At 42.1% G+C, this 25,553-nt stretch overlaps 1 protein-coding gene across 4 annotated transcripts in view; it reads right to left on the bottom strand.

The window, feature by feature from the left end:
• Positions 1–24,555, bottom strand: part of cep55l (centrosomal protein 55 like) — a 28,070-nt gene extending 3,515 nt beyond the window's left edge. The window contains exons 1-7 of one of the 4 annotated variants that reach the window (XM_059653132.1): positions 24,245–24,291; positions 21,732–21,853; positions 20,150–20,428; positions 13,033–13,086; positions 11,241–11,367; positions 9,224–9,543; positions 5,428–5,499 (exon numbers count right to left, since the gene is read on the bottom strand). In XM_059653132.1, the coding sequence (XP_059509115.1) occupies positions 5,428–5,499; positions 9,224–9,543; positions 11,241–11,367; positions 13,033–13,086; positions 20,150–20,356 (780 nt within the window). In that variant the 5' untranslated portion in view covers positions 20,357–20,428; positions 21,732–21,853; positions 24,245–24,291. Of the gene's footprint in view, positions 1–5,427; positions 5,500–9,223; positions 9,544–11,240; positions 11,368–13,032; positions 13,087–20,149; positions 20,429–21,731; positions 21,854–24,116; positions 24,172–24,244 lie in introns of those variants that run through there. The other 3 variants (XM_059653131.1, XM_048550723.2, XM_059653133.1) reach the window with 3 other exon arrangements.
• Between the last annotated feature and the right edge of the window lie 998 nt (positions 24,556–25,553).

Below are 25,553 nucleotides of genomic sequence, written 5' to 3'. Positions count from 1 at the left end.
TTCTCTGAAGGATATTAGTGAACCCAATAGATTCGCACCAATCTTATTTCCAAATCACTAATGACATTCTATTCCAGACACATTAAAGATCAGATTTTTGAATTTAAAATTTAGATGCTGTGGGATTTTAGTTCTTGCCAAAGCATTAATCTGGGTTGCTTGATTAGTTGTCCAGCAAAATTATCTTACTGCTCATATTCGGTGAGAAACAAGATTTGACTTCTATACAGAGAGAAAAAAAATTGCTTAATTGTGAAAAGCTGTCAAACTTTCACTAGTTGCATATTTTAGCATCTCTCAGGTTTTAGGCAAAACATCATGAGCGGGTGACAAGAAAGCATTGTCATTACAACATTACCACATGGCCATACATTATATCGTGAAAATCAGATCTGTTTACAACTGTTTTCACAACAGAATAACAATATAAACCCAATTTAACAGACCCTTTCTGGCTTTCAACCGATAACTAGAGATCACCATAAAATCAGTTTGCTCATGATTCTCTTCAGATCAGTAACTGTATGCTACAGGAGGAGCTCATTCATCCAATCATGTCTGTGCCAGTTTATTCAGTTAATCCCACTTTATAGTTCACAATGTGTAGGCCTGTAAATTTCTAAGTATATATCCAAGCATTTCTGAAATATGACCAGGATAATTGTTGTACTAACTTGTTCAATACCAATTTCCACATTTCACACACTGGGTGAAAATCTTTCATCTCAACTCTCCTCTAATCCTTATATCAATTATTTAAATCTACACTCCCAGTTATTTGCCTCTACTATATGAAAAATTACTTCTAGACATTCAATTTAGGCCTCAGACTCCTCTGTTCTAAAGAAAACAATCCCAAGCCGTTTGATTCTTTCTTCATAACCAAAATTCTCCAATCCTGACAAATTCCTGTACAATCTCCTCTGTACCTTCTCCAGTGCAATCTCATCCTTCCTGGAATATGGTGACCAGAACTACGTGCATTACTCTAGTTATGACATGAACAGTTCTAGCATAGCTTTCCCAATTATATGCTGTACTTTGGTTAATAAAGGAAATTATCGAATACGTCTTATCCACCTCGTCAATGTACTGCTACCTTCAGGGAATTGTGGGCCACACACTCCACAGTCCCTTTACACTTCTCTGCATTTTACCATTTTGTTGTCTATTATCTTGGCAGTGTCTTGATGAATTATGTCTGCCACTTTTCTGCCCAGTCTATTAATAACTTCCTGAGCCTGTGTTCCTTTGACTCCTTGATAGCGATCACACCCAAACCTTGATTTTTAAAAAGTCAATTCACACACTTGATTATCATGTTTCCTAATATTTATAAATATCAATTATTGATGGAAGTGAAGGAAGCCTCTTACATCAAGACAAAGCTTTCATTAAAAGCTGCGCCAAAATCTTCCATGCCAATCATAGATTGGGCATTTAATTGCTTTCAGGTAGCGAGTATTAACTGGAGATTCACTTGTACTCAGCCATCCACTTCAGGACTTTTTCCCCAACCCTGCAACCACAACTGCACCTGAAAGCAATGATGACGACAACCCTCAACCCTGCATTAACTGAGGAACCTCAAAACCACCTCCCCCATCAAGTCACCTTGGCATTTTTTCCAAGGCATCAAGTCACCTGTTGTTATTTCATTATTAGATATGAATTAAACACATATTCAAACTGTGCTATCCTGTGTGTTAGGCTTTTGGTGATTTTTTGAGCAATTTTGAGTGATTTTTTTGTGGTCTGCCCCGATCCCACTTTTCCCATAGGTCCCATCATTTCCATAGTGAGATTTTCTATAATGGATTGATGCACAGGAATGCAACTATCTTATTAGAGCAGAACCCCTGTATTTGTAATGTGTGGTTCTGTAAAGTGAGTTTAAATTGTGAAGTAGATAATAAAATGTGAGGCTGGATGAACACAGCAGGCCAAGCAGCATCTCAGGAGCACAAAAGCTGATGTTTCGGGCCTAGACCCTTCATCAGAGAGGGGGATGGGGGGAGGGAACTGGAATAAATAGGGAGAGAGGGGGAGGCGGACCGAAGATGGAGAGTAAAGAAGATAGGTGGAGAGGGTGTAGGTGGGGAGGTAGGGAGGGGATAGGTCAGTCCAGGGAAGACGGACAGGTCAAGGAGGTGGGATGAGGTTAGTAGGTAGCTGGGGGTGCGGCTTGGGGTGGGAGGAAGGGACGGGTGAGAGGAAGAACCGGTTAGGGAGGCAGAGACAGGTTGGACTGGTTTTGGGATGCAGTGGGTGGGGGGGAAGAGCTGGGCTGGTTGTGTGGTGCAGTGGGGGGAGGGGATGAACTGGGCTGGTTTAGGGATGCAGTGGGGGAAGGGGAGATTTTGAAACTGGTCAAGTCCACATTGATACCATATGGCTGCAGGGTTCCCAGGCGGAATATGAGTTGCTGTTCCTGCAACCTTCGGGTGGCATCATTGTGGCAGTGCAGGAGGCCCATGATGGACATGTCATCAAGAGAATGGGAGGGGGAGTGGAAATGGTTGGCGACTGGGAGGTGCAGTTGTTTGTTGCGAACTGAGCGGAGGTGTTCTGCAAAGCGGTCCCCAAGCCTCCGCTTGGTTTCCCCAATGTAGAGAAAGCCGCACCGGGTACAGTGGATGCAGTATACCACATTGGCAGATGTGCAGGTGAACCTCTGCTTAATGTGGAATGTCATCTTGGGGCCTGGGATGGGGGTGAGGGAGGAGGTGTGGGGACAAGTGTAGCATTTCCTGCGGTTGCAGGGGAAGGTGCCGGGTGTGGTGGGGTTGGAGGGCAGTGTGGAGCGAACAAGGGAGTCACGGAGAGAGTGGTCTCTCCGGAAAGCAGACAGGGGTGGGGATGGAAAAATGTCTTGGGTGGTGGGGTCGGATTGTAAATGGCGGAAGTGTCGGAGGATAACGCATTATCCTCCGACACTTCCGCCATTTACAATCCGACCCCACCACCCAAGACATTTTTCCATCCCCACCCCTGTCTGCTTTCCGGAGAGACCACTCTCTCCGTGACTCCCTTGTTCGCTCCACACTGCCCTCCAACCCCACCACACCCGGCACCTTCCCCTGCAACCGCAGGAAATGCTACACTTGTCCCCACACCTCCTCCCTCACCCCCATCCCAGGCCCCAAGATGACATTCCACATTAAGCAGAGGTTCACCTGCACATCTGCCAATGTGGTATACTGCATCCACTGTACCCGGTGCGGCTTTCTCTACATTGGGGAAACCAAGCGGAGGCTTGGGGACCGCTTTGCAGAACACCTCCGCTCAGTTCGCAACAAACAACTGCACCTCCCAGTCGCAAACCATTTCCACTCCCCCTCCCATTCTCTTGATGACATGTCCATCATGGGCCTCCTGCACTGCCACAATGATGCCACCCGAAGGTTGCAGGAACAGCAACTCATATTCCGCTTGGGAACCCTGCAGCCATATGGTATCAATGTGGACTTCACCAGTTTCAAAATCTCCCCTTCCCCCACTGCATCCCTAAACCAGCCCAGTTCATCCCCTCCCCCCACTGCACCACACAACCAGCCCAGCTCTTCCCCCCCACCCACTGCATCCCAAAACCAGTCCAACCTGTCTCTGCCTCCCTAACCGGTTCTTCCTCTCACCCATCCCTTCCTCCCACCCCAAGCCGCACCCCCAGCTACCTACTAACCTCATCCCACCTCCTTGACCTGTCCGTCTTCCCTGGACTGACCTATCCCCTCCCTACCTCCCCACCTACACCCTCTCCACCTATCTTCTTTACTCTCCATCTTCGGTCCGCCTCCCCCTCTCTCCCTATTTATTCCAGTTCCCTCCCCCCATCCCCCTCTCTGATGAAGGGTCTAGGCCCGAAACGTCAGCTTTTGTGCTCCTGAGATGCTGCTTGGCCTGCTGTGTTCATCCAGCCTCACATTTTATTATCTTGGAATCTCCAGCATCTGCAGTTCCCATTATCTCTTAAATTGTGAAGTAACTAGGTTCCAGTTCTGTCCTTCACCTGCCAATCCTTCCCCTCTACATTAGCAGGTTCTCATTTGAGTCTGTAATAGCCCTTACTTTTTCCTTTGTTAACCTTCCTACTCTTTGTAACTATAAAAAAAATTTTAATATTTCTCATGCCTTCACTTTCTTGATCTCACATATTAAATTTTTTCTCTATTTTCATTGAACTCAACCGCAAGAAGATGGAGAATTAAAGAGATTTTATGAACCTTATCCTACCATGCACTCTTTGACATCTAGAGGGGTCTGGGTTTAGAAGTCATGCCTTTTTTCTTTGTTTTTCTCCTCGACCTGCTCCTATTGCTACGATATTCGTTTACTTTTAACTAGTTTCCCCACCCCCGCCATTTCACTATTTTCTACAAATCACACCAAATTTGAATAACATTGGTCTTTCTACAACTTAAGTTACACCCAAATGTTTTATCATTTACCATAATCATGGTAATGTAATTGAATTATGATCACTTCCATGTTCTCCCAAGCTTAGACTTCCACCTGGTCAGCTTCTTTCCCAAAAGCCAAGTACTGACCTGTCCCTTCTCTTGTTAGGCTTGGTGTACACAGGTTAAATTGCATATATTTCAAGCACTCCATGGCCTTTCTACTGACACAATTTCAGTTAATATTAGAGTGTCTGAGATCCCTAATTAAAACTTCTTTATCACATCTGCATTTCTCAATAGCTTTTCAACATATTGGCTCATCTATCTCCTTCTGAATCAAGGGATATGGTACACAGGCAGAATGTCGCTTTTATATTCTTCAGATCAATTTAAGTGACCTCCTTTGATAACCTTTTTAGCACATCAAGTCTCCGCACAGCTGTGATTCTTTTTTCTAATCAATACTGTGATCCCTCTCCTTTCAATTACTAAATTTTCTGTCACACATTTCTGGTTTTGTTTTTCCCCCCTTCTCAAACTACTTGGGCTTCCATTTGCCTGCTAAGCCAATTTAAAACTTGTCCCCCCAACATCACACAATGCTGGTCTCAACTCCTGTTGAGGAGCAACAGTCTAGCGGGTGCACATTCCATCCTCTAATTTTCACCACTTGCTGTATTGGCCAACCTTGACTAAGGTTACTGCTCAACAATTTAAATTTATGACTTTATATTTCTGAATTTCTTTGGAATTGAATTTGAAAAGCTACTTCAATACATCCATTATAAATCAAGGCAACCTTTTTTCCACTATCTCTTAATCACTCCAGAATTTACAAAACAACCCAATTTTTTTAATATCCGATTGCAAATTAAAAAGATTAGGTGGCAGAAAACTGTAGAATTAAAGTCACAGAATACTGTAACTGAATGTTCCAAATATAGAAACGGTTGTTAAACAGTACAATTGTTTCAGATTTTAGACAGTGGTACAGTTAGAACTAATTAAGCACTGTCCACTGCTATACCTGTTGTTCCATCATTCTATTTCTTGTCCGTTCTTCTTGTTGATTTATTGACGACTTCTGAAGGAGCTGTATCTGCAAGAGCATTAAAAAAAGGTAGCTTGTTAACATGGTTGATTTTTAACTCAAAATTTAAGATTGGTTTTATTTCTTGCACCATGCAGGAAAACTGATATACTTACCTTGGATGTCTCCAAGGCAACATGAATCGTTGCTTTTAAAAGGTATCTGACCAAAGTTCAGTAAATAGATGGCCATCAAAAACATAACCTCAAATCATGGGTCTGGCCAAATGGATGCTTATGACTATGTGCTGGGTCATTTGTATATTTTAACTATCTTAAAGACATTAATAATTCTACTATTAGGATTATTCACCTCGAACAAACATTGGCTCACATATGTTTTCAGCTCCTTAGAAGATTAAAATGCAAAAGATTTGAAGATGTCAGAAATTGATAGTGATAGCGTGGTGTACTAAGCAAACACATGCAGCATTCAAATCTTGTGTTAATGGTTACTAAGTTTACATGCCACAGCCTCTAAATCTGTTTCATGAGCATTCTCAGAAGTCATACAGGACTCCAGCACAGAAAAGAGCCTTTTCGCCCATTGGTCAAAAACAAGAATCTAACTATTCTAATCTCATTTTCCAGCACTTGGCTATACTTCTAGGCCTTTACATCACAACTGTCTTCTGTAACACCCTTTGAGGCTAGTCCTCTATCAAATCCAACACTGTATCACCATGCTAAATGGGGTAGATTTGAGCAGATGTAGCAACTCAACTAGGCATCCATGAGGTGCTGAAAGTCATTATCAACAGCAGAACTATACTCTAGACAATATGCATCACCATTCACAACTGGAAGTGGCAGGATTACAGAGCGTAGATTTGACCTATTGATTGTGGAGTCACTTAACTCTGTCTATCACTTACTATTTGCCCAACATATCTCCCACTATTAAGAAAGTGAATCAACACTGGTTCAATGAAGAGTGCAGGAGGGCATGCCAGGAACAGCACAGGTATACCTCAAAATGAATTGCCAGCCTGGTGAGCATGCCAAACAGTATAAGCTGTAAGTGATAGAGTTAAGTGATTCCACAATCAATAGGTCAAAACTACACTCTGCAGTCCTGCCACATCCAGTTGTGAATGGTGATGCAACAATTAAACAACACACTGGAGGTGGTGGCTCAATAAATAATCAGCATCCTCAATAATGGGGAGCCCAGCACAAAACATAAAGATGAAAAATTTACAACAATCTTCCGTAAGAAGTGGCAAATGGGTGATTGATCTCAGCCTCTGCCAGAGGTCTCCAGCATCACGGGTGCCAGATTCCCACCAACTCATTCACCTCATATGATCAAGGAATGGCTGGACATACTGGATACTGTAAAGGCAAAGAAGCCTGATAAACACTCCTGCTCCAAACCATGCCACACACCTAGCTGCTGCTGCAACACAGCTAAACACCAACAAACAGCCCAGGTGTGTCCTGAACACAAAAAGCAGAAAAATATCCAACACGTCAACTACTGTCTAATGAGCGTGCTCTCGGCTATCGGTGAAGTGACGGAAGGTGTCATCAACTGTGCTATCAAATAGCACTTACTCAGCGAATCTGGCTCTCTAACACTCAGTTTGCATTCTTTCAGGGCCACTCAGCTCAATTCAAACATGGAAAAAGAGAGTTGATTTCCAGTGATCAGGGAGAAGGACTGTCCTTGACATTAGGCCTGTTAAAACTGAAGTTAATTAGAATCGGGGTGAAAAACTTCTGCTGAATAGAGTCATTGCTGGCACAAAGGAAGATGATTGTGGCTGATAGAGATCATTCATTTCAGCTCCAGGACATCTCCGATGGAATTTATCAGGGTAGTGATCTTGGCCCAACCATTTTCAACTGCTTCAATGACGTTCCCTTCATTACAGCAGAAGTAGGAATGTTCACTGATATTTGTACAATGTCCAGATGTTGAGACAGTTCATATCCAAATGAGACAAGACCTGGACAACATTCAGGTTTGGACTGAAGTCGAAATTATCATCCCACAGAAGTGCTTGGCAATGGCCATCTATAACAAGAGAGAATTTAGCCATTGCCCCTTAACATTCAATGACATTATCACCATCCAGTATGCCAGTATCAAGGTCATGGGGGTTACCACTGACAAGAAACAGAACTGGACAGCCATGAAAATACTGTGGCTACAACAGGTCAGAAACTAGGAAATCTGTGGCAAATAACTCAATTTCTGACTCCCCAAAGCCTGTCAACAATTTACACAAACAGGTCAGGTGCATGGTGGAATATTGCCCATTTGCCTGGACAAGTACAACTCCAACAACACTACAATAGCATGACATAATCGAGAACAAAGCAGGCTGGTTGATTGGTACCACATCCACAAGTGTTCATTCCCTCTGCTACTGACGTTCAGTATAGCACGGTTTGTCATCCACAAGACATAACACAGAAATTCACCTAGGTATAACCTTCCAAACCCACGACCTCTATCTAGGCCAATGCCTTACAAACCCACAATCAAAGCCATCTAGAACGTCATAAGCAGCAAATACATGTGAGCATCACCACCTGCAAGTTTATGTCCAAGCCCCTCACCATTCTGATTTGGAAATATACCACCGTTCCTGGAATGTCACTGGGTCAAAATCCTGGAACTTCCTCCCTAATGCCATTATGGGTGTATTTACACCAAATGGCTGCAGCAGTTGAAGAAGGCAGCTCATCACCACGTTCCCAAGGGCAGCTCGGGAGAGGCAATAAATGCTACGTAAGTCAGTGATGCCCACATTGATGAATGAAGAAAAATTGCACAAGCACACTGTTTTTCCTGGTATCTGCCATTTGGATCCCTATTAAGACAGAGTAGCAAAGTATCTCTCTTTGGCAAGATCCTCTCGGAATTTCTGGAATAAAACATTGCTCAAAAAGGTTACGCTGCCCAAACTACACTGTTTTGAAAAGTTCCTGTCCTGTGTCTCAGAGGTCCACCTCACAACTCCAGCAATACTGCCCAAGACACAATGGGTACACCTTTAATTAAGATTTAAAATGGACAAAACAATGTTTACACTTAAGCAGCTGATGGCAGTCAGATAAGGGAACCTTTCTGAAACAAAAATTACCAGGCACAAGGCCATGAAGTCTCTTTAATGAGCATAAACAGGGACTTTAAATGGCAAACATCTGCTTAAAAAGCCTCTGGTGACCCATTCCAAATGGTAGTTTTAAGACCATTAATCATGATGGCATCTTATACTAAATACAGGCTAAATTAGCATTTCAGCTCAATACCTCATTTTATCAATCTGTTTACTGCCTAAAGGATTGAATCAAAAATTGGTGGATCAGTACTTTCACCATAAATAAGCTAGTTCTTCCTTGGACTGTGCTCTGTGTACCAAGCTCTGATGAAGTCTATTTCTTGATACTTCAAAAACTTTGTTTACAAACAGACTAATAAACATGCGTGAAGATTTGATCTCTGCCACCAAAAGTGCATACATGTAATCACAGCAAAGAGAAGCAAATGCAAAGACAGATACATGGAAGATGTCTGGGAAGTTTGTTTGGAAGGTGAAAGACAATTATGAATCACATACTTAACAGCTCAGATGCATTATCGAGGGAATGCTAACCAGCATTAAAAAAGCAATTCAACCCCATGCTGTGAACTCTCACTTCTAAAAAGTGGCATGGGTTTATACCAGCTTTAAGAGCCCAAACACCCAGGTCTGCTGTATTAACAAAAATGTCTTTTTAACCTGATATAACAAGTCCGCTGATCTTTTTTTCTCCTCTTCATATTGAGCTTTTAAATTTTCTAACTCTGTTTGAAGTTTCTGTATTTTTTCAGCCGAGCACTTCTTTTCTTCATCAGCCTTCGATTTACTGCAACCTTGTTCTGCTTGCAGTCTGACATTTAAGGCATTGACTTCTAAGTTCTTCTCTTCATAGCGCTTTTTCACATCAGAAAGCTCTAATTTAAGTCTTTCTGTAATATCACGCTGTGCTTCAAAATCCTTTCTCGTAGATGAAAGCAGTTGCTCATAGTATTTCTGTTTATCTTCCAGCTGTTGAATTGCTATGAACATCAAAACATGTCATTTATGTCAAAGGCACTCAAGAAAGGAACATTTAAAAAATACATGCTAAAGCGAGATTGAACTAGTCGGAGGTTGTTGACTTGCTCGCCAAGCTGGCTTGTTTTTGTTCAGACATTTCATCACCATGGCAGGTGACATCAGCAGTGATGCCTCCAATGAAGCACTGTTATCCTACTCCGCTTGGAATTCATAACGTCCAGTCCGTTATGGCGAGTACTGTCATTTCCGGTTTTGATCTATATAGGTTTATACATGGGGTCCTGTTCTATATGTTTATTGATTGAAGTATGGTGCAGAACCATGCCTCTAGGAATTCCCATGTGTGTCTATGTTTGGCTTGGGGTACCATGGTTACCTTGTCCCAGTTAAACTGATGGCCTTAAAAAACCCGAAATGACAGTACTCACCATAATGGACCAGGCAGTTCAAATTTCAAGCAGAGCATAACGACATTGCTTCAGAGGCTCCACTGATGATGTCACCTACCACAATGACAAAACATCTGAACAAAAGCAAGCCAGCTCGGCGAGCAAGTAAACAACCTCATCCACAACCCAAGCTACAGATCTTTGCCAAAACTTAAAATTGAATTCGTCTAGATGGTGATTATAGGTATATAGAAAGGCGAAATTGATACCAAAAACTATTAGACCCAAAGTAAAGCGAAAATATTAGACAACTGGTTACAAAGTAAAAAATATCCAACTTCTTTTAACAAAAGAATAATATGCAAAAGCTTTACTAACAGAGAAATAACCAAGGACTAGTGGCTGCCGCCAAATTTTGAGGCTGGAAGAATCTCCAGGTCAATTAGAAGCAAGAGGCAGAACACGTATTACTGCTAATTCAATCAACTAAGACAAGTCTATACAGGTGCAGGGCACCTTTTGGCTGGTTACTTGGAACATATCAAGAAACACTAACTGACACAGGGTTAAAGTAGAACTGGAACAAAGGTATGCACTATATCTTATCCCTAACAAATCCATTTCAAGTAAAGACTAGCTCTACTTGCTTTATTCAGTAACTGGCTATCAGGAGTATATCAATCACAAACAAAGTACTACAGGAGTCTTTTTGGATAACTGCATTCCTTTGTTTCATAGTAAACACTAAGACACAAAAACAAGTAACTCACATCCCTGGAAATCACAGATGAGAAAGTTCAGTGACTTCTACAGGGTGTCCCAAGTTTACTAGATTATGGTCTCATTTTTTGAGGGCTTTTTGTATCACTGCCCAGGACTTACAGTATAACCTACAGCTTTCACAAAGTCTGACATGAAATTGATGGAAAACACCCAATCTTGCAGGCACAACATTTTTTCTTTTAAACTTCAGCTGTGTTTAAGTAGGCTTGTCAAAATGTAGTCCGTTGGCCACAATGGGGCCCTCAGAGGTTTGCTTTTTAACTAAAACATGTTAATACAAGTTTTATTGGTTAACTCTGCCATTTGGCAGACTTTAACTACTTTTGTTAATTATCCATTCACATTATTGATTTATTGCTTTGGAATTGTTTTTCTTCTCTCTATTCACGTCTACAATTGTGGTGAACCTTATTTTCCTGAAATTTGCTCAGTGCCCATAATGAGAGAAAAATTGAAAAGTGCACCATTCCCAACTTGACAAAGGTGGACAACCCATCGTTAGGAGGAATGTTGCAGTTCCATACTTTCTTCTTTGGAGTCAGAACACCGATTGTTTTGTTGTTCTAGCTCAAATATGCGGCCAAGCAGACCCCTGACGTAAGCCTCCCGTTGTTGGTCATATATCAGCCATTGCTGGTTTTTCTCTAGAGCCTACAAAACCAAAAGCAGTTGTTATTTATGGCATTTAATTTTAGTAACATACGCATTTCATTAACATCAGAAATATAAATATTGTTGGGTTTAAATAAAAAAACTTGAAATTCTTGGAAGTCAAAATAGATTTGTCTTTCAAGTACTGACCTCTAACTGTAAACAGTACCTACATCTTGAGGTTGATTGGCTTGCTGAACTGGTTTGTCGTTCTGCAGACGTTTTGTGACCCAGCATGGTAACAAAACATTTGCGGAACGACAAACCAGCTCAGCGAGCCAACCAACCTCAACACCCACAACCCGAGCTACAAATCTACTCCAAAACCTTAAAGTGGCTACATCTGTTTCAAAGTCAGATTGTACAATTGCACAGTGCATTTCTTTACTTGTCTAGTCAGGTACCATAAATATTTGTTATACAGATGACTGGTTGTACTCCGCAGTAAAATGTTTCAATATCTATTAATTTTTGAAGTCAAACCAATTCACAGGTGCAAGACTTGACTCCATATCAGGAATGCTTAGTTTTTTTTGTCATTGATCCTAACCAGACAGATGAAACTGCAAGAGAAACCTTGAAACTGAAGAATAGGCCCATCAAGCTTCTTCACACTACTCTTTTATCAGCTGGAACATTCAACATTATAAATATTTGTACAAGCCTGGCGACATTAGTTCAAACTAATTTGCAGCATCCTTTTGTGACACCTAGTGGAGAACTCAAGTGTTGTTGCAATCATAAATTATTAAACACTTTGTGTTTACACTTATCCAGTGACTAGAAGCATGGCCTCTTCTATTAATGTAGAATCCACTGATTAAAGTGGGCATATTAATTTGTAGTTGTGGTATCACAGCAAGGATCTGCAGAAAACATCTTTTAATGAAATGAAAAGTCTACATTAAAAAGAAAGTGAAATGGTGAGAAAACAATTTTGACAGTAGGTTTAGGTCCTGCTTTTCAATTCACTGACACATTCGGCTGAAACGTTTATGATTTTCAGCACATAAGCAATGATTGTTAATTGGTTAATCAATCATTTGCAATCCAATTTTCCAAGTACATTAAGGCATATGGTATAAAAATAAAGTTGCCGGAAAAGCTCAGCAGGTCTGGCAGCATCTGTGGAGGAGAAAACAGTTAACATTTTGGGTCCAGCGACCCTTCCTCAGAACAGGCATGTGGTATTGTTGGAGAATCTTCGAAATTCCACAAGGGGGCACAAACTATTGCAAAAACATCTCCCAGGTCTTGTCAGTAGATTCTTTGAAATTCAACAGATAATGTGCTTTTATCTCCAAGTTTTATGCTCACTAATGAATTATCAATCATTAATACAACTGTTTCTGCCCATAATGTTGGAAAATTTGAGACACAATAAATGGCAAATTTGAAATCAGTGTCAATGGAAACTGATAATGATACTGTTCTTTCCATGACATAGGGAAGAGCCTGTTTTAAACATATGGTTTAAACTGATGGGGACTGGTCATGATGTCTTAATTTTATTTTTAATATGGAGTTACTTGTTTATTGCATTATTTAGATGCATTACCCAATCCCCCATTCATCTCTTTGTCAGTTTATCTTTAGAGGCACATAACCAACTAGTTAAATATATTATTTCATCTTGTTATCTATCGATACAACCAGAATACGTACATCTTTTAGTTGAGCCTGGAGTGTTCCCATTCCATATGATGATCCACTTTGGCACTATAAGTAACAAAAACAATGTCATTCTTAATTAAGGCCCCAAAAACAAACTCTCTTCAAAAGATTAGAGATGACATGGTGTTCTGTATGTGAGTTTGCTCGCTGAGCTGGAAGGTTAGTTTTCAGACGTTTCGTCACCATTCTAGGTAACATCATCAGTGAGCCTCCGAAGCAGCGCTGGCGTTATGTCCCGCTTTCTATTTATCTGGTTAGGTTTCCTTGGGTTGGTGATGTCATTTCCTGTGTTGATGTCATTTACTGCTCTTTTTCTCAAGGGATGGTAGATTGATTTGGAGCCAATGCGTTTGTTGATGGAGTTCCGGTTGGAATGCCATGCTTCTAGGAATTCGTGCGTGTCTCTGTTTGGCTTGTCCTAGGATGGATGTGTTGTCCCAATCAAAGTGGTGTCCTTCCTCATCTCTGTGTAAGGATACGAGTGATAGTGGGTCATGTTGGTGGGTTTGTGGGCTACCCCGATGCCTCCATCGACAAACACGTTGATTTGGAGCCAATGTGTTTGTTGATGGAGGCAGCAGAGTAGCCCACAAACCCACCAACACGCTAAAACAACAGCTGATGAACTTAAAAGACCCAATACAGACAACAACCAAAACGAACGTCATTTACAAAATACCTTGCAAGAACTGTGACAAACACTACATTGGACAAACAGGCAGAAAGCTTGCCACCAGGATACATGAACATCAACTAGCCACAAAACGACATGACCCACTATCACTCGTACCCTTACACAGAGATGAGGAAGGACACCACTTTGATTGGGACAACACATCCATCCTGGGACAAGCCAAACAGAGACACGCACGAGAATTCCTAGAAGCATGGCATTCCAACCGGAACTCTATCAACAAACACATTGGCTCCAAATCAATCTACCATCCCCTGAGAAAACGAACAGGAAATGACATCACCAACCCAAGGAAACCTAACCAGATAAATAGAAAGCGGGACATAATACCAGCGCTTCGTCGGAGGCTCACTGATGATGTTACCTAGAATGGTGACAAAACGTCTGAAAACTAACCTTCCAGCTCAGCGAGCAAACTCACATCCAGAACCTCAACCTGAGCTACAAATCTTCTCAAAACTCGCTATGACATGGTGTGAAGATGGATGAACACAGCTGTCCAAGCAGCATCAGAGGAGCAGGAAAGCTTGACGTTTCGGGTCGGGGCCCTTCTAAAAGAGTCCTGACCCGAAACGTCAAGCTCTCCTGCTCGGCCTGCTGTGTTCATCCAGCTTCGCACCGTGTTACCTCAGATTCTCCAGCATCGGCAGTTCCTACTATCTTCAAAGATTGCTTTTTGGAGCGATATGCAACACCTGATTTTTGACTTTTGTAACAGATTAAACCCCCTCAAAACATATTAAGAAGATAGCTTTAAAACATGAAAAAGGCCAAGTGCCAGGAGTTGCATTACATATGCAATTCGATAGGTCAAACCAGCAGTCTTGAAGAAAAACACATTTATTCACATGCTACAGTTAAAACACAACAAAAGAAAGAAGAAATTGGAATAACAACTCTATTGGAAAACGTAACAGAAAAATGAATTATTTAACTATTAAACAGGAACCATTCCGATAGAATAACATTCCGTAAACACACCCTTGGCAAAGGCAAATTCAGTAAAATAGATTGTCTTGGAGGCAATTCTCCAATTCAGGAGGAAAACATCAAAAGAAAAGTGAGTGCAGCAGAGAGATGTACCTGCAGCTTCCAAACCCAACTTCAAGAACCCCAGCAGCTGCTATTACACAAACTAAAGCTAAAAATCCGACTACTGTGGGAGCTTATTCTACCCAGCCCAGGCTCCTTTTCACAGTTTCAACTTTTCCATGAAAAATCTCAAGGCCTTACAAGCTGATTATTGGATTCAAATAGACAGCTCATCACCGCGATCTTAAAACTGCTCTTCACAAAAAAAAGGACAAAATACACCTCTTAGAGCCATCTATACACCTCCACAGATGCCTCGTAAAGCCATTGTATCATCACAACTGTCTTGTATTTTAATGTCCCTCATCAGGATTAATTACCTGAAATTACCTGTAGATGTATTAAAGACAAAAGAATACACAGTTAATTTTAAATGCTGAAACATTTCAAGTTGTCATAGATCCATGGAAACTGACGCTTCGGGCTACACAGTCCATGCCAAACATAATCCCAAATAAAACTAGTCCCACCTGCCTGCTTCTGACCCATATCATTCCAAACTTTTCCTATTCATGTACTTATCTAAGTTTCTTTTAAAAGTTGCTATTGTGCTCACATAACATAAAATGTGTAGCTGGATGAACACAGCAGGCCAAGCAGCATCTCAGGAGCACAAAAGCTGACGTTTCGGGCATACACCACTTCCTCATCCACTTCACTAAAACCTTCCACCTCAACCTCAAGTTCAACTGTACCATCTCCAACACCCGTCTCTCCTTCCTGGACCTCCGTTTCCATCTCTGGCAACCACCAAGAAACCAATATTCATTTCAAGCCTACAACTCCCACAGCTACCTAGAATACACCTCCTCTCACCCAACTTCCTGCAAAAATGTCATCCCCTATTTCTAATTTCTTCACCTCTGCTGCATCTGCTCCCAAGGTGAGGCATTCCACTCACAGACATTCAAGATGTCCTTGTTTTTCAAGGACCGCAACTTCCCCTCCAGAGTGGTCAAAAACGCCCTCGACCGCATTCCTCACATTTCCCACAACTCATCCTTCAGAACCCCTCCTCGCAACAACAACCAAAACAGAATCCTCCTAGTCCTCATGTACCACCCCACCAACCTCCAGATCCAACACATAATCCTCCAGCACATCCACTATTTGCAATCTGACCTCACTACCAAAGACATTTTTCCCTCTCCACCCTTATCTGCCTTCCAGAGGGACCACTCTCTCCGTGACAACCTTGTCCACTCCACACTCCCCATGGCCGCCAGCACTTTTCCCTACAACCGCAGGAAGTGCTACACCTGCCCCTACACCTCCCCTCTCACCACCATCCCAAGCCCCAAGACCTTCCACACCAAGCAGATGTTCACCTGCACATAAACTAACGTGGTATACTGTATCTGCTGTTCCCGACGTGGCGTCCTCTACATCAGGGATACCACATGGAGGCTTGGAGACCGCTTTGTGGAACACCTACTCTCGGTTCGTGACAAATGATTGCACCTCCCAATTATGAACCATTTCAACTCCCCTTCCCACTTCTTGGACAACATGTCCATCTTGGGCCTCCTGCAGTGCCACAAAGATGCCACCCAAAGGTTGCAGGAACAGCACCTCATATTTCACTTGGGAACCCGGCAGTCCAATGGTATCAATGTGGACATCACAAGCTTCAAAATCTCCCCTCCCTTGACCAGATCTCCAAACTAGCCCAGCCCGCCCCACCTCCATAACCTGTCCATCCTTCCTCCCACCTCACCACTCCTCCCACCTCAAGCCCCACCCCCAAATCCTACCTACCAGCCTCATCCCGTCTCCTTGACCTGTCCGTCCTCCCTGGACTGACCTATCCCCACCCTAACTCCCCACCTACACTGACCTTTACTGGCTCCATCACCGCCTCTTAGACCTGTCTGTCTATCTCCCCTCCACCTATCTGCTCCTTTATCTATCTTCCACCCACCTCTCTATTTAGTTCAGAATCCCCTTTTACCCCCCTGCCCATTTTGGAAGAAGGGTCCAGAAACTAGGCGTCAGAGTTCTTGCTCCTCTGCTTGGCTGCTTGGCCTGTGTTCATCCAGTTCTACACCTTGTTATTGTAGAATACTTAACAAGTGCTTTGTAAAAGCATTTAGAAAGGACAACAAAACGTTAGTGGAAACAGAGATGGCAGAAATAACGGTGGTGTTAAAAATGAAAGACAGAATGCATCGAAAAGCTACTTATATCAAGAAAGCAAACACAACCTCGTCGGGGATGGTTTGTATTCCAAATCATGAATAAAAAGTTCAGTACAGATAGGCCAGCAGAATGGGAAAGCACATGGCAGATGAAATTTATTAGAGATAAGTGCGAGGTAATCCATTTTGGCACAAGGGAGAGATAATTCAGACTTTATGGCAGAGTTTTAAAAAGGATGCAAGAATAGAAGGATGCAGGACTTCATTGACATAGATTGACAGATCATTTCACAGCCCGAAATTCTGTATATATGTACGAGTTGTTAAGTTGTGCAGATCTTGACAGAAGTCAGACTGGGCCACAATTAGAGTACTGCAGGCTATTCTTATCGCTTCATTTTATGAAGGCTGTGAAGGGTCTTGGCAGGGTGTGGAGGAGATTTACTAGAATTGTTCCAGGGATGTGGAAGTTTAACTTAAGTTAGGTGAAGTTGGAGAAACTGGGGGGAAAAATAAAAATCACAAATTGCTGCGAAAATTCAATACATCTGGCCGCATTGTGGACAGAAAGCAGAGTTAATGGTTCCAGGCCACTGTTTCCACAATGGTCACTAATGTCATTTCACATGGTGATCTCCCCTCCACTGCCTCCAAGTTCATAATCCTCCCATCCGAGGCAGCCTGCTTCTACCTCCTCCTCAAAATTCACAAACAGGGCTGTTCAGGCAGATCCACTGTTTCTGCCTGCTCCTGCCCCACAGAACTCATCTCTCCCTTGCTCAACTCAACATTTTTTCCTCAACTTATGCAGGCCCTTCTCCCCACCACCCAAACTATATATACCAAACTTTTCTAGCTACAATCCATTCTGAAGAAGGGTCACTGGGCCTGAATCATTAACTCTGCTCTCTCTCCACAGATGCTGTCAGACCAGCTGAGTTTTTCCAGCAATTTCTGATTTCAATCATTGCCATCTTGTTTTGTTAGGGAGAAACCAGGAATGGTTCCATCACAATAAAGGTGATTTGATACAGACGTACAACATTATAACAGTTTTAAATAAGGGATACAAAATAAAAGTTTAAAAAAAAGCAGTTAATGACATCAAAATAATTAATTTATCTAGGGAAAGTGGGCTGCACTGGCTGGGCAACCCATTTCCAAATCGGGATGGTATGCGGCAAGGAAGGAACTTGCATGTAGTGGCGTTCTCGTATATCTGCTGCTTCTGTTCTTCCATATGATAATGGTTGTGGGTTTGGAAGGTACCAAGGAGCACTATGGAGCCTTGGAGAATTTCTTCTGTACATCCTGTCAAGAAGTACACCGTGCTACTGCTGAACACCAGTGGTGGACTGAATGTTTGTGGATGTGGTGTTTAGGGAGTCAGGTGATAAACTATTTACTGCAAGACTCCTCACCTCTGACCTGCTCTCATAATTACAGTATTTATATAACTAGTTCAGTTTAGTGGGGGATTCAGTGATAGCGCTACCACCGAATGTCAAGGGGTTATTGTTAGATTCTTTCTTGTTACATATGTCATTGCGATACTTGCCACTTGTCAGCCTAAGTCTGATATTGTCCAGGTCTTCCTGCATTAAGGATATGCACTCCTTCCGTACCTGAGGCATCATGAGTGGTGCTGAACATTGTGCACTGATGCGTGCACATTCTCACTTCTGACCTCATAATGAAGGAAAGGGAACTGATGAGGCAGAGTTAGATTATTGAGCAGTTTAAGTATTGCTTGATAACATGGTTTATGAAACCTTCCATCAAATTACTGATGATCGAGAGTAGGCTGATGGGTCAGTAATTGGCCAGGTTTGTTTTGCATACAAAATATACCTGAGCAATTATCCGCATTGTCAGGTAGATGCCAGTGTTATAGCTGTATTGGAACATTTTGGCCAAGAGTATAGCAATTTCTGTAGCACAACCCTTCAGTCTTTACGCTGGAATGTTGTCAGGGCCCAGTGGTCTTCACAGTATCCTGTGCTTCTAACCATTTCTTTTGATTCACTCCATGTGGCAGCATTTGTTGGAAGAGTGGCATCTATGATGCTGAGACCTCTGCAGAAGGCAGAGAAGGATCATTCACTAGGCACTTCTGGCTGGAGATAGTTGTGAATGCTTCAAACAATACTTCAAAGTAAGCTAGCATGGCTACAGAGAATTAACACAAGAATGTAAGTGATTGGATTGTACTACAGAGAAACAGCTTGTACTGATGGGCCAAACTACTTCCTTTTGTATTGGCCACAATGACTGACTTAAAAAGGCTACATAACATCAATACTAATTCAGCAAATGGAGGCATTGTCTAATTAATGTGAAAATTTCTAACATATTTAGGATATTGTAATCATGGAAACTGTAGCTGATGTTTATGCAACTTCAGGACTTCAGGAAGATTTTGTTAAGATACAAAACTAATTAAGGAGCAGTCAATTAAGGGATTAGGTAAAGTGTGGTGCTGAATTAAAAACAGACAACACTACACAGTAATAAGTGACAACCATTGGGCAAAATAAATTAACAAACTAGGAGATTTAGAAGGAGTTTGATTTTTAGGTAAATAAACCAGTATACAAGGGTAGATGTGTAAAATTCATATGAAATAATGAACCTCAAATAAAAGATTTTTTAAAATACTGGTACTCTGGAGCAGCAAATATTGTACATCTCTGGGGTGTAACAAATAAAATTGACAAAATGCCACAAATGGTTTGCTGCATTTGGGGGATGGATACAAATCTAGAGTGGGAGGCTGTACTGTTTGTTGCTCTAAGACATGGCCAGGCTTGCCCCAAAGCACTGAAAACAGTTTTGATGACGTACTGGACATTACTTCCTCAAAAGTGCAGACCTCAGCATTCCAAATGTGTATCAAGAATTTGATTAATGAAGAAATCTCAAAAATATTGGACTGGATTTCTGTGAACATATTCAATCTGTATGGAAAAATACCATATTCAAAAATCTTGGGCATTTTTCCACACCAGATACCTCCTTTACAAAAGATGGAACACCACCGGATATGCCATTGCTATTGATCAAACTCCAACTGGAAATTACTGGCAGACAATAGTGTTTTTAAAATCCAAGTTGGAAGGTTAAATGGGTCCATTAGTAAAACTGGTATGTATAAAAATTACAATACCTGAATAAACAATTTTACCTGAGGTAAAAGATTTGGAACACTGTTTTCAAGTTCTTTGCATTTTAAAGTGATTGCAGACAGTTTGTTTTTCAGATTTTCAGTTTCCTCACTCAAGGACTTGAAGAGCTGTTCTTTCTTCTTTATATCATTATTTTTATCTTCGAGCTTTCTGCGCAGAACATTGACCTCATTACTTCCAGATTTTGCGAACTGATCTTTCATCATCTCTAGTTGCTTATCTTTCTGTTCAAGTTCTTGGATCTGTTTCTGCTTAGTAGTTTCAAGTGCCAGAATTTTCTGTAGAGAAAAACAAAGTTATTAAAGACATTGAGATAACAATGTGTAGAGCTGGATGAACACAGCAGGTCAAACAGCATCAGAGGAGCAGGAAAGCTGATGTTTCAGGTCTAGACCCTGCTTAAAGACATTGTCTTGAAAACTTGCTCTTTAGATTAAACTAGATAGAGGGGAAAATACCTCTGTTTTCAACTTAAGATGCCCACAAATGGAGTAGTTTTTGAAAACTTCAGAATAATACAATGAGAAAGATAAAAGGGAAAATTCCACTGAAAATGGAAGTACAATTGGACACCAATGTAGAAATCAGAGATTTATATACTATTATCTCTCACCAGACCAGAAGATTTCACTTGTACTTCTTTCAAGAGTATCATAAGATATTTCATTTCTATCTTAGTTATGGTCTAGAGAATCAGTTGAAGTTGATTAGGAGTCAGGCTTTGCACAATTTTATAAGCATTTACTTAGAGTTACATTTTTCAAACATGCAACCTAATTCAAAGTTTCAGACTGTCTGCTTCACAGGGCAAAACTAAATCCTGAATTAATAATCACAGTTCAATATATTTAAATACAAGAATAAATAATTACAGATACAACAGGCAAATTCAAAGTTTTACCAGAAAGACAACCCCTCTGACACTAAAGCGCGCTCTCAGGATGCACTTGTGTGTTAACCTGTACTATGCAGTCAGGTCTCTGGCCTGGGTCCTGAATGCATAACCTTTTGATTTAAAAAAAAAGTAAGCCACGGTGACATCATAAATAGCTGAGGTTCAATTTCCTCTGTGGCTGATTTTGCCAATTTCAAGTGAAGCTGCATTGGAATATTAATTTTGGCCTCAGGACAATTGATTGGAACCAAATTCTAACAGCTCTGCTTGAAGTGCCCATGTAAGATCTGGACTGGCTGCAGTGCACGCATAGTTGATTGCCAAACATGTTCTCAGTTTTTCTTCAAAAATATAAGTCACTTGGAAAAATCTTCAGTGATCGTAGAATTACATCTCAGCAAACATTCCGAGAAAGGGCCTTGGAAAATAACGCGTTTAATCAACTGGATTGTTATTCTGTTTACAAAAACCATCAGTGGTCAATGAAGGTAATGCAGTTGATGTGTTCTACGTGGATTTTTGATAAAGTGTAACAACATCTGCCAACAAGATGGCCACCCACAAAATAAAAGGCACACAGGAACAAAGATACAAGGTGAGCTGAAGATCAGTAAACAGTGCAGTGTTGAATGATTGTTTTGCAAACTAGAAAGCACATAGAGGTTTTTCAAAGAGGACGAGAATACCTGATTTTCTTCTACATACGAAGGATGCTGACTTGGGTGTAGATGCTACAACTTCAAAAGTTGCAAATGACAAAACCCGGAAGTATTGTGAATTGTAATAAACTTCGAGCGGTATCGTCAAGCTTATGGAATTGGTGGAAAATACAGCAAATACGGAGAGAGAAAACAGATTTAAGATAATTGGCAAAAGGACCAAAGACAACATAATTAAAATGTTTTCCAGTTACGATCGGAGCATTCTGCTCGAAAGCACGTGAGGCAGACTTAATCAAGACTTTCAAAAGCAAATTGGATATACACCTGAAGTAAAAAAATTGTTTTCAACCCCAAAGGAAAAAGACTTCGGAGGGAGACTAAGATAGTTGGTCTTACAGAAAGATGGCAGACAAGCTGAATGGCCTCCTTCTGTACTGTAATCATTCTATCATACTGCTTATATCATTACACTTTGAAACAAACAGAGAAGCTTGCAGCAAGCAACTAAATTGTCCAACTTGAGCTGAAATTAACATTTTGAAATTAACGCAAAAATGTTGGCACAAATTGAAACCTTTTAAGATCTCCCTATTTTACCATACCAACTATTGGAAGAGCATGGTTTCATCAAGGGAAGATCATGCCTGACAAATCTGTTAGAATACTTTGAAGAGGTAACAAGAAAGTTAGACAAAGGAGAGCCAGTGGACATAATTAATTTGGATTTCCAGAAAGCCGTTGAATAGGTGCCACACAGGAGGCTGCTAAAAATGATATCAACTCATGGTGTTTGGGGGAGACGGTGGGAGTATGGTACTGGCATAGAGAGAGGATTGGTTGACTGGCAGAGGTGGGCGGGGGGGGGGGAAGCAGGTTTTTTTTCAGGATGGCAGCCTGTGTCTGGTGGGTGACTGTAGGGGGTCAGTGTTGGGACCGCAACTATTTACATTACACATTAATGATCTGCATGAAGAAGTACATTGTTGCTAAGCTCACAGATGACACAAAGAAAGGTGGAGAGATGGGTAGTGTTGAGGAAGTGGGGAGTCAGCAAAAGGACTTGGGCAGACTAGGGGAAAGAGGTGATGGATGGCATACAATGTGGGAAAGTGTGGGGTTATGCTCTTTGTTGTTAAGAATAGAGGCGTAGACTACTTTCTATTTGGAGAAAGGATTTGGAAATCTGAAGCACAAAGGGAATTGGGGATCCTAGATTTGGATTCTATTAAGGTTAGCAGGTTCAATTGTCATTTATAAAGGCAAATGCAATATTAGCATTCATTTCAAGAGAGCTAGAATACAACAGCAGATGTCCTGCTGAGATAAAAATAGAAATTGCTGGAAAAGTTCAGCAGGTCTGGTAGCATCCGAGGAATGATATCAGAATTAACGTTTCAGGTTGAGTAACCCTTCTTCAGAAGGGCTGAGGCTGTATAAGGCTCCGTATCTGGCAGATTGACAGCAATTTTCATAGAATCCCTACAGTGTGGGAACAGGGCCTTTGGCCCAACAAGTTCACACCGACCCTCAGAATATCTCACCCAGATCCATGCCCCATAACCCACCTAATCTACATACCCCTGAACACTATGGGCAATTTAGCACGGCCAATCCACCTAGACTGCGCATCTTTGGACTGTGGGAGGAAACCAGAGCACCTGGAGGAAAGCCATGCAAACACGGGGAGAATGTGCAAACTCCATACAGATAGTCGCCTAAGGACCAAATCGAACCTGGGTTCCTGGTGCTATGAGGCAACAGTGCTAGCCACTGAGCCACCCAATATCCAAGTAGAGATGTGTTGGTGTTGGAGTGGGTCCAGAGGAGGTTTGCAAGAATGATCCTGGGATAAAGAGCTCATCATAGGAGGAGTGGTTGAGCAGTTTAGGTCCGCACACAATGAAGTTTAGAATCTGTGAAACACATTACTGCAGAGGGCTGTGGAGTCCAAATCATTGAGTGCATTTAAGACAAAGATGGATAGGTTATTGGTTAATGTGGTGGATCAAGGGTTATGGGAGAAGGCAGGAAAATAAGACTGTGAAACATACCAGCCAGGATCGAATGGTGGAGCAGATCTGATGGGCAGAATGACCTAATTCTCCTCCTAAATCCTATGGTCCTCTTTCCAAAAGCTTAAGGCAGCTAGCCAGGGAAAGAGGTAAACTGGTATCTAATGATAGTTCAAGGCATTAGTTTTGCTAGTTGTTACGTGGGGAGAAAAATCACAAGCAGGTGCAGCCATGATCAAGTTAAGCCCCGACATGACAACTTTACGGAACCAACGGAAACGGCTGGGTAATGTGCAGCAGGCAGTTTAAAAAAAACAATGTAATTGTCAATCGTGCTTCCCGATTCCGTTGAATGGCGATTATTAACCGGACCACATTTAAAGCATTAACGACGTACTTTTAAATAAATTGGAAACTGGGTTAACTCGGTACCGCCAGAGGGGCCCAGGGTGGCACTAATGGTCCTGAGGCCAAGGCCAGCTCGGGATGAGAGCGGTGTGCTGCCTTTGATGTTGTCGAACCCACCTCCAACAGCCGGTTCCGCTCGCGTTCCCACGTCTGGCCCTTGCTCAGCTCCTCCAGGGACTTCTTGAGCCGCGCGTTTTCTTTACGGACCGCGTCGGTGTCGCTCTCGGACCGGGACACATCCGCCCTGCGGAGGCCGAAGCGGCTGCTGATGATGTTCTTGGAAGTCATGGCAGCGCCGGTTATTTATTTATTGACTTACTTACTTATTTGTTTGCTTGTTTTTGTTTACCGGTCCCCGCCCGTTAACAGAAGCAGCACCTCAGTCTAACTGTCGCCGCCTGCGCGAGGGGCAATGTCGCCGAAGCAAATTCAAATTCCCATTCCCCGCCGGGCATGTCGGGAGGTGGCTTTACTGCGCAGACGTCAGAGGGGTGGTGTTTGGCCAGAGCAGAATCCAGTCCTAATTCTGATTCGTTTTAAATCCGTTCGTTCCCCATGGGCTGTGATTAGGCGAGTAACCGTTAGACAGGAGGGCAAGGCGGTAGTCTAGTAGAAGTTTTGCTGGATTATTAGTCCAAAGACCCAGAAAATGTTCTTGGGACTCAGATTGGAATCCCACCGTGGCAGATGGTGGAATTTGAATTCAATTAATATTTGGAATTAAGAATGTAATGATGACTATGAATCCTCTGTTGAAAAAAAGACCGACCTGGTTCGCTAATGCTAATGCCTGTTAGGGAGAGATACTACTATCTTCACCTGGTCTGCAATACATGACTCCAAACGCAACAGCAATGTGGTTGACTCTTAACTGTCCTCTGGTTAATTAGGGATGGGCAATAAATTCTGGGAAATAGACAGAACTGTAGTTGCTGGAGTCAGAGTCAATACAATGTGGAGCTGGAGGAACATATCAGGTCAGGCAGCATCAGAGGAGCAGGAGAGTCAATGTTTCAGGTGTGGACACTTATCAGGACTGCGGGGTTCAGGCCGAAACATTGACTCTCCTGCTCCTCTGATGCTGCTTGACCTGCTGTGTTCCTCCAGCTCTGTACTATATTGACAAAAAATTCTGGCCTAGCCAGTACTACCCTCATCCCATGAATGAATAAAAAAACACCCCTGTGAAGACGTGAGCAGCTCCTGTCCATTTCGTGTAGACTCACCCGCACAATGAGGGAGGCACTTGCAGGATTTTGACACAGCAAACAGTGAAGTAGGAGGGATATAGTTCAAAATCGGAATCTGGGTTGTATTCTCAAGTGTCTGCTGCCTGATCTGATGAGGGGATAGAACACAATGACCAACTTTTAAGGAACAGATTAAGGCTTTGGCATGGAGGGGACCCCATGGAGGAGAGCATGAG

Source organism: Stegostoma tigrinum, chromosome 20 (assembly GCF_030684315.1).
Source record: "Stegostoma tigrinum isolate sSteTig4 chromosome 20, sSteTig4.hap1, whole genome shotgun sequence".
NCBI lineage: Eukaryota > Metazoa > Chordata > Chondrichthyes > Orectolobiformes > Stegostomatidae > Stegostoma > Stegostoma tigrinum.
Note: the sequence above shows the minus strand (reverse complement) of the source record. Positions and strands in the feature narration are given on the sequence as shown.